The 10,342-nt window shown below is 70.9% G+C and overlaps 3 protein-coding genes across 3 annotated transcripts; 1 reads left to right on the top strand and 2 right to left on the bottom strand.

Annotated features, from left to right (window-relative positions):
- Window positions 1-2,272: 2,272 nt before the first annotated feature.
- SERF2 (small EDRK-rich factor 2) lies at window positions 2,273-2,992 on the bottom strand. Its single transcript, XM_075159591.1, has 3 exons — window positions 2,906-2,992; window positions 2,605-2,713; window positions 2,273-2,491 (listed from the first exon to the last, which is right to left on the bottom strand). The coding sequence occupies exons 1-3, from the start codon at window positions 2,910-2,912 to the stop codon at window positions 2,428-2,430; spliced, it is 180 nt and encodes a 59-aa protein (XP_075015692.1). The 5' UTR covers window positions 2,913-2,992; the 3' UTR covers window positions 2,273-2,427.
- Window positions 2,993-3,061: 69 nt separating this feature from the next.
- LOC142086491 (peptidyl-prolyl cis-trans isomerase FKBP8-like) lies at window positions 3,062-5,470 on the bottom strand. The gene is given in 8 exon segments (XM_075159549.1): window positions 3,062-3,101; window positions 3,646-3,749; window positions 3,896-3,973; window positions 4,041-4,213; window positions 4,290-4,507; window positions 4,804-4,892; window positions 4,975-5,196; window positions 5,198-5,470. Coding segments are annotated over 8 exon segments (1,197 nt in total).
- Window positions 5,471-7,724: 2,254 nt separating this feature from the next.
- ELL3 (elongation factor for RNA polymerase II 3) lies at window positions 7,725-10,342 on the top strand. The gene is made up of 6 exons (XM_075159548.1): window positions 7,725-7,975; window positions 8,195-8,297; window positions 8,641-8,902; window positions 9,390-9,444; window positions 9,749-10,043; window positions 10,148-10,342. The coding sequence occupies exons 1-5, from the start codon at window positions 7,725-7,727 to the stop codon at window positions 9,942-9,944; spliced, it is 867 nt and encodes a 288-aa protein (XP_075015649.1). The 3' UTR covers window positions 9,945-10,043; window positions 10,148-10,342.

Here is a 10,342-nt window from a genome sequence, read left to right as displayed (position 1 = left end):
TCCTGGGCTGGGAAGAGGGACAGAGGTCTGCTTGCCCACAGCTTCCAGGCTCAGGCCCCTCATCGTGGTGTCTGTCACTCCCCGACATGCAAGGCAGAGGGACCCTACTCCTCTGCCAGGCACTTCAGCAAGAGGAAGCTTCCTGCCTTCGCGCTGGAGGTAACCGGCAACTCCCCATCCGGTGCGAAGGGCCAGGCTGGGGGGGGGCAGCCGGGGCACACCCACGCCCCATGCTGGCCCCCAACTGCCACTTGTCTCACCAGGGGTGCGAGAGGAGAGAGGAACCCACACCTCCCTGCCCCACATACCGGCTGGTGCTGGCGGGGGACTGGGGCACGGGGAAGTCCAGCTTCCTGCTGCGCCTCTGCATGAATGAGTTCAGAGGAGACATCTCTAGCACCCTCGGTACAAACCACCCCTGCCAAGCACCCCAGGTACCCGGGCCGGGGCAGAGGCACAGGAGCAGCACCTGACTGTCCCTCCCAGCAGGGGTGGACTTCCAGATAAAGCAGCTGCTGGTAGATGGAGAACAAACCACGTTACAGATCTGGGACACAGCTGGGCAGGAAAGGTGAGAGCACAGGGGCTGGGGCTCCTGCTGCCATACCAGGCCAGCCGGGTCCTGCTCCGGCAGCAGCCCCACGGGCTGGCAGTCACCACACCAGCAGCAGGGCAGCCCTGGGGCAGCAGGCCTGGCCTGACCCTGCAGCAATGACACCCCTGGTCCCAGGTACCGGAGCATTGCCCAGTCCTACTTCCGCAAAGCCCACGGCGTGCTGCTCCTTTACGACATCAGTTCCCCAAGCAGCTTTCTCAGCGTCCGTCAGTGGATTGAGGACATCAAGGTAAGGGAAGGGTCCAACAGGACCCAGCCTCCCCCCCACGGAGAGGGGCAGGAGCCTTGGGGCTTCCTCGGGGATGGCTGGGCTGTGCCATGCCCCTGACAGTCCTGGGGGAGCAGGAACAAGACAGGAGTGAGCTGGGCTGCTTGCTAATCAAGGCACAGAGCCAGCCCCTGGGAGCAGCAGGAGTGCTTCCCCCCAACTTTTCTCTTTTGCTGGTGTTTGTGTCAAGTCTGGAACCACACTCTGCTCCCAGGCACGGCACAGGCATGACGGGAGGCAGCCGCTGTGTGCAGCAGAGCTCCACAGCTCCCAGAGGAGGCAGGGGCCACAGCAGCCGCTGGAGGCTGCCAGCTCCATGGAGCCCTGAGCCACCCTTCCCTCCCACAGGCCACCGAGGGGCCGCTGCCACTCATGCTGGTGGGGAATAAAATGGACCTGCGGCCTGGCCTGCCAGAGGCAGAGGGGGTCCGCACAGCCCACGGGCAGCAGCTGGCCATGGTGAGCAGGTGTGCCTCCGGGCCCCCGGGGCGGCAGGGACCCCACTGACACCCACTGCTCCCCCCAGGCCCACAGCTCCCTGTTCTGCGAGACCAGCGCCAAGGACGGCACCAACGTGGTGGAGGCTGTGCTGCACCTCGCTCGGTGAGGAGCCCTGCCTGCCGCAGCACCCAGCTCTGGGCTGCACAGGGCCTGCAGCAGGTGCCGGGCTCCATCCTGCCAAGGCGGGGGGACCAGCTGATACCGCTGCTTCTGGCCCTGCAGGGAAGTGAAGAGGACAGTGGGACAGAGCAAAGGCCGCAGCACTGGTCTGGACCTCAGCACCCCTCTGAGGGCAGCTCCACGCTGCTGCTGGACCTAGCGCAGGAGACGGGCCGGCTGCAGCTTCACATCCTCTCCATGGACAATCCTCCACTCCGACTGTGCCCACAGAGGTGCTGCGGAGCAGCTCAGTCCGTGCGCAGGCCCAGCCGCCATGTCCCCAGCCCCAGACCTGCATCGCCTCCTTACGACCAGCCCCGACCCTCTTTCCCGCCCTCACTACAACCCATCCTTCTCCAGCACAACCCTTTCCTGGTTTCATTCCTCTGGGCTTCCAGCAATCCCGTCCTCCCCAGGGCATCTACCCCTCACCTCCCTCTGCCTGCACCTCACCCCCGAGGCTCCCTTCACGCCCGCACTCGGGGTCCCACTGGCTGCTCTGACCCCCAGGTGATGTCCACGGAGCCCTCACAGGCCAGGCCCCACCTTTGTTCCTCACCACAAAGATGCAGCTGCTCCACACTGCAACAGCCGTGCTTGGTCTATCCCTCCTCTTCAGCACGGAACACGGCCACGAACGCTCCCGCCCGGCCGAGGGGCACGGCAGCGGTGCCCCCCTCGTCCCCAGCCCCCCCCCGCCCGGGCGCACGGAGGGAGAAGACAGGGGCTGCAGGGCTCCACAAGCTACTTTAATAGGAGACGGACCCGAGGCGGGCGCAGGGCGCTGCCGGGGTCCCCGGCGGGGCGGCCCGGCCCCGGGGCTGCGCTGGGCATCCTGCCGGCGGGCGGCCCGGCCCCGGGGCGGCGGCGGCCCGGCCCCGGGCTACTTGGCGCCTTCCTTCTTCTCGTCGGCCTTCTTCTGCTTCTGCTGCATGATCTCCGAGTCCCTGCGGGAGAGCGCGACGCCGGGCTGGCCGCGGTATCGGCACCACCACCGGGACGGGACCGGGAATCGGGGCGGGGTGGGGGGTGGGGTCGGCGGGGCCGGCCCGGCGCTCACCTCTGCTTGCGGGCGGCGGCCGAGAGCCCGTCGTCCCGCCGCTTGCCCTTGCCCGAGTCGCTCTGCTTCTTCAGGTTCTTCTGTCGCGCCAGTTCGCGCTGGTTCCCGCCTGCGACGGCGCGGCCGCCTCAGAACTGCCCGGCCCGGGGCCCGGCCCCGGCCCCGACCCCCGGCCCCGCGGCCCAGCCCGCGCCCCGGCCCCGCGCTGACGGGTCACGGCACCGCCCCCCTCCGCCCCCCAGGCCGGCCCCGGCCCGCAGGGCGGGCCCCGGCCCCGGCCCCGGCCCCGGCCCGCACTCACGGGTCATGGCGCTGCTCCCTCCCGCCCTCCGCTCCGCCGCCACGTCCCGCAGTGCCCCCCCCGCGCCCCGCCCCGCTCCGCTCTTTAAGGGCGAGGCACGGCCAATCGCCGCGCTGAGCCCGCCCTCGCCGCCCTCCTATTGGCGCACCGCTCCTGCTAGGCCCCGCCTGATTGGCCGCGGGCTACGGCTGCCATTCTGCCGGCGGGGGCGAAAAAGTCGGAAGCTGCAGCGCAGGCGCCAGAGCCGCGGAGCCGCGCCCACGCGCAGGGGGCGGTGCAGGGCGGGGGCCACGCCCCGTTATGACGCGCCAGGGGGCGTGACCGCGGGAACGGTACGGGGGGGGCATGCGCGGGGAGGCGGTGCGGGAGCGATGCGCTGCGGGGGGCGGGACAGTGCGGGAGGGGCGAGAGGGGAGGAGGGGGGCGGGGCGGCGCGGGAGGGCGGGGCGGGCGCAGCGCGGGGGCCTTCCCCTCTCCGCGGTCCGACGCGCGGAGCCGCTGCGGTCTCCGGGCCGGGCCGGGCCACCGGCGGCCGCGCAGCCTCCTCCATGCCCGGCGGGGCGGCTCCTGCGGGAGGGCTCCGGGGCGCCGCGGGGCCGTTCAGGCCGCTCCCTCCGCCGCGGGCGGTGCCGGGGCTCTGCGGGGAGAGACGGCCGTGAGCGCCACGCGCGCCGCCGGAGACAAGTGGGCCCGAGACTGGCCCGTCCCTGGCGGCCCGGTCCGCCGGCGCGTCTACGCACCCGGGGCTCGGCGGCGGCATCGGGCCGTGGCGGGGCTCCTGGGGGGCGACGGGGGCCGGGGGGCTCCGGCGCTTCACCAGTTGCGAGAGCTCGGCGTGGATCACCTGCGGGCGGCGGGGCAGCTGCGGCGTGCCGGGCTCCGGCGGGACCCCCGCCTGCCCCAGCGCTCCCGGTGCCGGGCTCCTGCGGGACTCCAGCCCGCCCCAGCGCCCCCGCACCCCCGCGCCGCGGCCGCCCCGTCCGGCCGGACCTTGTTGGCCGGGTCCAGCTCCAGGGCTCTCCTCAGGACGAGCGCGGCCTCCGCGTCCCGGCCCTGCTGCGCCAGCAGCTGCGGGGAGAGGAGCGGGCGGTAGCGGGCGGCCGGGCCCGGGGGCGGCGCGGGGCGCGCGGCTCACCTGCCCCCGCCGGAGCAGCGCCCGGCCGTTGTCCGGGCTGATGCTCAGCGCCGCCTCGCAGGCCGCCAGTGCCTCGTCCGCCCGCTGCAGCTTCAGCTCGGCAGCCGCGCAGTTGTTGAGGCACTTGACGCGCTGCTCCCGCAGCTCCTCTTCCTCCTGCGGCCCAGGCGGGACTGCGGGGCGAGCGCAGCCTCAGCGCCCCGGCCCCGGAGCCCCGCAGCCCCGGCCCTCCTCCCCGCCCGGTCTCACCGGCGGCGGAGCCGTCGAGGGCGCGCAGGGCCAGGCGGTAGGAGCGCAGCGCCGCCGCGAAGTCGCCCCGCGCGAAGTGGAAGTTGCCCCGCTCCCTGCGCTGCGCGCCCAGGCGCAGGCGGGCGGCGGGCGGCAGCCGCTGCGGATCGGGGCCGTCCCGCACCTCCAGCAGCGTCACCTCGAACAACAGCGGCGCCTCGGGCGGCACGTCGGGCTCCCTGCGGGCACAGCGCCGGCTGCCCCCGCCCCTGCCCGGCTCCTGCCTGCCCCGGCCCCCCTGCCCCTGCCCGGCCCGGTGCCCCTGCCCCTCCGGCCCTGCCCGGCCCCTGCCCGGCTCCTGCCGCCCCGGTCCCTCTGCCCGGCCCCTGCCCGGCTCCTGCCGCCCCGGTCCCCCTGCCCACCCCGGTCCCCCTGCACCCCCGGCTGCTGCTCGCCCCGGTCCCCCTGCACTCCCGGCTCCTGCCCTCCTGGCTCCTCCCGCCCCGGTCCCCCTGCCCCTGCCCGCCCGCCCTACCTGCCCGGGCGGCCGTAGCCATAGGGGAAGGCGGCGAGGAAGAAGGAGACCTCCCCGGGCTGCATGGTGGGGACGCCCAGCTCCAGGGCCTGCGGACGCGGACACGGCGGGGCTGGCCGGGAGCGGCACCGGGCGGCGCTCAGCCCGCACCGCGCCCCGGCCGGGACTGACCTGCACGACGTCGCCGTGGCCCGGCACGAAGGTGAGCCGCGGGTCCCGCTCCACCAGCCCGCCGTCTTCCAGGGCGCCCAGCACCTTCACTGACACCTCCTGGCCCGGCCGCGGCCGCGGCCCACCCTGCCCGTCCCGCACCACGCGCTTCCGCAGCAGCCGGTCCTCTGCGGGCGGGGGCGGCCCTGAGAACCGCCCCGGGACCCCCGGGGCCCGGCACCCCCGGCCCGGCTCTCCCCGGGACCGCCCGCGGGTGCTCACCCGTCAAGTCGCTCCAGCCGTCTGCCGCGAAGAGCGGCCCGAAGCCGCCGGGGCCCGGGGCCGCCAGTGCCTCCAGCCGCCGGTAGAAGAGCCGCTCCTCCTCGCGCACCGACGGCAGCGCGATGGCGGTGTGAGGCAGGCGGAACCGCACCCGCCTGCCCCGGCCGGGCCCCCCCGGCCGCCCTCCGGCCCCCGCTTCCCTCTCCGGGGAGCCGCCGGGCGAGGGTCCCGGCATGTCCGCCCCCGGCCCGCCTCGCCGCCCGCCGCTACCAGCCAGCCTCGGTCCGGGCCCCCTCGGGGCTCGGCGGCGGGCGCCCGCGGCCCCCAGCCCGCGCCGGGCGCGTCGCCGCCGGCCCCGCCGCGCCGCGACTGCCCGGGGCCGCCCGGGCCGGGGCCGCCGCCGAGCGCATCCCGCCGCGCCGTTACCTAATACCAGGAAGCCGCTCAGGGGATTAGCCCGGGCCGGCAAAAATAGCCGGCTCAGGGCGAGCCCCGCCGCGGGGCTCCCGCCGCCCCGCCCCGCCGCTGCCCCCTGGGCCCGCCCGCCCCGCCCCGCCCCGCCCCGCCCCGCCCGCCCGCCGCGGTCCCGCACTCTGGGCCATGCCGCGGCCGCGGGCGGAGTTGCGCGGGCGGCTCCGGTACCGCGGCTGCGGGCCGGGCCCCCGGCTCAGCCTCCTGCACGTGCGGCTCTCGGCGGCGGCGGCGCGGGCGCTGCGCGGCTGTGGGCGGCGGCAGGTGGGACCGGGCCGGGCCGGGTTGGGGGAACCGGGCGCAGGCGGGACTCATCAGCGCCCGCCGTTGTTGCAGGGGACGGCGAGGCCCGTGATCGCCTTCCAGGGCAGCCAGGGGGTGAGTGGGGGGACGGGGCAACTGGGGTGGCCGGGGAACCCAGGGAAGACGAAGAGGCGGGAGGACCGAGGGGGACCGGGGAACCCAGGGCGGTCGGGGCGTGGTGGAGACCAGGGAACCCAGGGCGGCCACGGCGTGGGGGGACCGGGGGTGCCGGGGGTGAGTGGAGCGGGGGACCGGGGAGATCGGAGGGACGGGCCGGGTCCCCCCGGGCCGGGCCACTGGCGCCGGTGCTCCCGCCGGTGGGGGCGGCGGGCGGCGCCGCGGGGTGGATCCGCCGCGCCCGGGGGGTCGGGGAGGCTCGGGCCGGCCGCGCCGCTGACGGCCCGTCCCGCCGGCAGTGCCTGACGGTGCCGGGAGGCCCCGGAACCCCCCCGCGGTGCTTCGCCTTCTACCGCTCCCGCTGCAACCGGGACGAGCCACAGGGCAGCTTCGAGTGCGCGCGGCTAGCCGTGCCCCGGTGAGCCTGCCGGACCCCGCGGTCCCGGTCGCCGGCCCTCCGGTCCCTCTGCGCTCAGGGCTGTGCAGGTGGCACGGCCTCGGGGCGAGCCCCAGCCCTGCTCCTGCTGGCGGGGCCGCGGGCACGGACGGGTGGGAGCGCTGCCCCGGGGTGCCAGCTCTCACCGGTCGGGTTCACTCCTGTTCTCCTCGCGGTCCCCGATGGCCCTGGTGCTTTCGGAGTCTAAAAGTCCTCAACGCCCTCCCCGAGCTCACAGCATCCTGAGCACCAGGTCCCCGTAGGGGCATCCAGAGTGCCGCAGCAGCCTTGGAGACAGGGCCTTTGGAGACAGCTGGGGACAGACTCCCTCCTCCCTTGTGCGCTCGGGGTGCCCACCTTGCAGGGCCTTCTCTGGGCATTGCATGGGGCCAGGGGGAGCGGGCTGGGCTCGGCTGGCGGGAGGTGTTTTCTTCTGCCAGGCTGGGTCAGAGCTGCCTGGACAGCCTGGGCAGCATCCAGGAGAAAATCACAGTCTGTGCCTGGGAGAGCACCTGCCCACCGCTGCGGGAGCATGTGTCCCTGGCGAAGGAGTCCTGCAGCAGAGCAGTTGTTGAGCCTGATCTGGCTGTGCTTGGCTACGGTTAGTGGGATGCCATGGGTGGCACTCAGCACTCCCTGCCGGGCTGGGGTTTGATGGCTGTGGGGGCCCTGTGGTTCCCCTGGAACAACAGTGCTGCCTCCTCTGGGACCAGCTGGCCCTGGGATGTGGTGGCTGCTGCTTGCCGTGGCCAGGCAGCAGCTTCATCCATCTGGGGGTCTCAGGCTGCACCAATGAGCAGGAGGCACCCGTGGCACTGGGAGAGCTGTACAGTGTCCCTGTCCTGTCAGCTGGGGGAGGGCAGCTATGGCGAGCTGGGGGTGCAGGGGCTTGGGGGGCTATGTGCTGGGACCGGTGCGGGAGGAAAGCAGAACCTGGTGTGATTCTCCCCAGGGGCTGACCCCATTCTGTCCTGATGTGTTCGCAGGCAAAGGCGTCACGGCTCCCGAGAAGGTCAGCGTGACCAGCCTGCTGGGGAAGGGCTCTGCCTGCCGTGTCCATGTCCCTACAACAGCCAGCCCCAGGGCTTCTGTTCAAAGCCTGGTTCAGCCCCGGGCCCTGCAGCCCCATCGCAAGCATGAGCTCCTGCAGCAGCTGGAGGGGATGCCGGTGGGCAGGCCCAGCAGGACACGGCTGCTGGCAGCACTGGAGGAGGTGAGGGTGCCGGCTGCAGCACCTGCTCGGGTGCGGGAGCGCTGCAGCATGCCCACCCTGCCGTGCTCCCCCCAGGTCACGGAGCTGGATCCTGCTGCCTGCTGCTACCACGTGAAGGGGACCCTGGCGGGCCGGGTGCAGGAGGACTGGCCAGAGAACATGACCCAGGAGCAGCAGCAGGCTGCCCTGATGCAGTGCAGGTAGAGCAGAGGCCCTGGGGCAAGCAGCAGTGAGAGCAGCGGGGTCTGGGGGTGCTTGATCACTGCTGGGGTCCAGCCATGGGCATGCTGCATTCACTCCTGGGTACTTGTCTCCCTTTAGGCAAGACTGGACCCACCCCTCTGCTGCCTGGGCACTCAGTGTTTGGAGACACTTTCCCCAGCCTCAGTCTCCGGTCTCCATTGTCTCTCATGCCCCAGGAGCCAGGACTGCAGACCCTCAGCCCCGTCCTTCCTGGTGCCTCTGCAGCAGCCTCCGGAGCGTGGCTCCCCTCAGGCCACCAGCAGAAACCTTCTGGGGGTAGTAAGTGCTCATGGGCTCTGGCAGCAGAAAGCCCCTGTATGTGTGTGTGTGGAACCCAGAAAGCCCCTCTAGCCCCCCAGCCCAACTGCTCTGGGGCTCTGGATTCTGCCCCTGCCTTGTGTCCTGGCCACCCCTGGGCACAGTGCAGCAGTGGGAGGGGGTTGGCCCTGCTGTGAGCCCCCCAGCACAGCCAAAAGGACAGGGCACGCCTGAATGCTGACACGAATCAAGGGATGCAGCGGCCCTGGGCTGTGTGGGCTGAAGCTGGCAGGGGACCCTGCAGCGCCAGGTTCCGGCACGGGGGTCCAGGACAGGCCTGTGGCAGAGCGAGTTTGTCTTTCAGAAGCGCCTGGCGCTGCTGGATTTCTCAGATCCAAGAGCCAGCAAGAGGTCCCAGGTCCCAGTGTCCAGTCCTGGCTTGCGAGAGTGGCACCGGAGCTGCCCGCAGATGCTCAGCACACAGCACCTGGGAGTATGGGGCCAGCAGCAAGCTGGGCCTCTGCCCCCCAGCAGCCATGCTGGGGAGCCAGAGAGCAAGGAGGAGGCAGGTGATGACTGGGAGGAGAGTGCCCCTCGCCCAGAGCAGCACCTCTCTGCCCCAAGAGGTGAGGGGCTGCCTGGAGAGGGGGGCCAGGGACACAGCCCCGGGGTGCACGGCCCTGCCAGCTCATGCAGCAGAAGCTGGGCCAGACCAAGCTGGCCAGACCCCGGGGTGCCCTGGGAGGAGGTGGGTGGCCCAAAACAGGACTCCTGGCAAGCAGAGAGGCTTTGGCACAGAGGCCAAGGCAAACATGGGGATGGTGCAAGCCTGGGTGAACTGCCCAGCCTCATCTCTGCTGCAGCTGCGTGGCCGAGCAGGGCAGACCCCGCGCCCTGCACACCGCTGTCCCCCAGGGCTCCCTGAAGGGCCCCTGGGATCTCCTCGTGGGCTCTGTGAGCTCCCCTCAGGGGCTCTATGCCCACCAGACCTGTGCGACTGCAAGCTTGGCTTTGGGGAAGGGGCCTTCCAGTGAGCCCAGGGGCGGGACAGGTTCTGGCCAAAGCAGAGGAGAGGTGCTCCAGAAGAGCTTTAACCCTTCTGCTCCTTGCCAGATGCCAGGTCCCAGGCTCGCAGCTCCTCCTTAGCAGAGACCCCGGATTACTTGCGGTAAGAGAGCTTGGCACTCGCTGCTACGGGGCTCCCTGTTGCTTACTGTAATTTGGCCCAGCCCCACAGCATTGGGCGGGCTGAGACAAGCTACCTGCCTCACCTCCAATGGCAGCAGCAGAAAGGGCTGCAAGCCAGGCACAGCCAAGTCACAGCCCTGCATGCTCGCTGCCCCTCATGCCAAGGGCCTTGGCAAGAAGACACAGCACTGCCAGCCCCCCACCCCCCCACCCCACCAAGGGCCCTGCTCTGCTGCTGAGGTCTTGCAGGCCCAGGGAAAACAAGCTTCTCCTGGTTGCGGCAGGAAATATGGTACCATCTGCTCAGCGGAGCAGTGCAGGGCTTACGAGGCAGCGTTTAGTGCAGACTACACGGAGTACCGCTATCTGCACACTCGCATTGGTAACGTGAGCCGGAAATTCATTCAACTGGGAGCCAAAATGAAGACATTGAAACAAGGAACGGAGGAACGCAAGGCAAGTGGGAGACCCGGGGCATGATGGCACGATGCAGCCATGCTCCAATTCTGCTCACCCACTTCTTTTGGGTTTCAGGCACTTGAAACTACCATTTTGCATGAGTACAGCCACTTCAAGAAGGTGAGGCTGGATGCAGGGCAGGGACTGGGTTCCCTCTCAGAGCTGGTGTGTATATATATATATATATATATGGTGATCCATATTTTTTTTTTCCCTCCCTTCAGACTTATCCTAGCTACCAGCAGGAGAAGAATCGCTGTGAATACCTCCACCAGAAGCTGTCTCACATCAAAAGCCTGATTCTACAATTTGAAGGAAGTGGGAGCTCCTAGGCAAACCGCTGCTGCAATTCATTTTTTCTTGCTTATCAGGACTTGTGGTGGAGGAAGTGTTGGAGGAAGCAGATCCCTGAGGGTGCA

Source organism: Calonectris borealis, chromosome 11 (genome assembly GCF_964195595.1).
Source record: "Calonectris borealis chromosome 11, bCalBor7.hap1.2, whole genome shotgun sequence".
Taxonomy (NCBI): domain Eukaryota; kingdom Metazoa; phylum Chordata; class Aves; order Procellariiformes; family Procellariidae; genus Calonectris; species Calonectris borealis.
The sequence above is the reverse complement of the archived record's forward strand: the minus strand, read 5'-3'. Positions and strand labels throughout refer to the sequence as shown.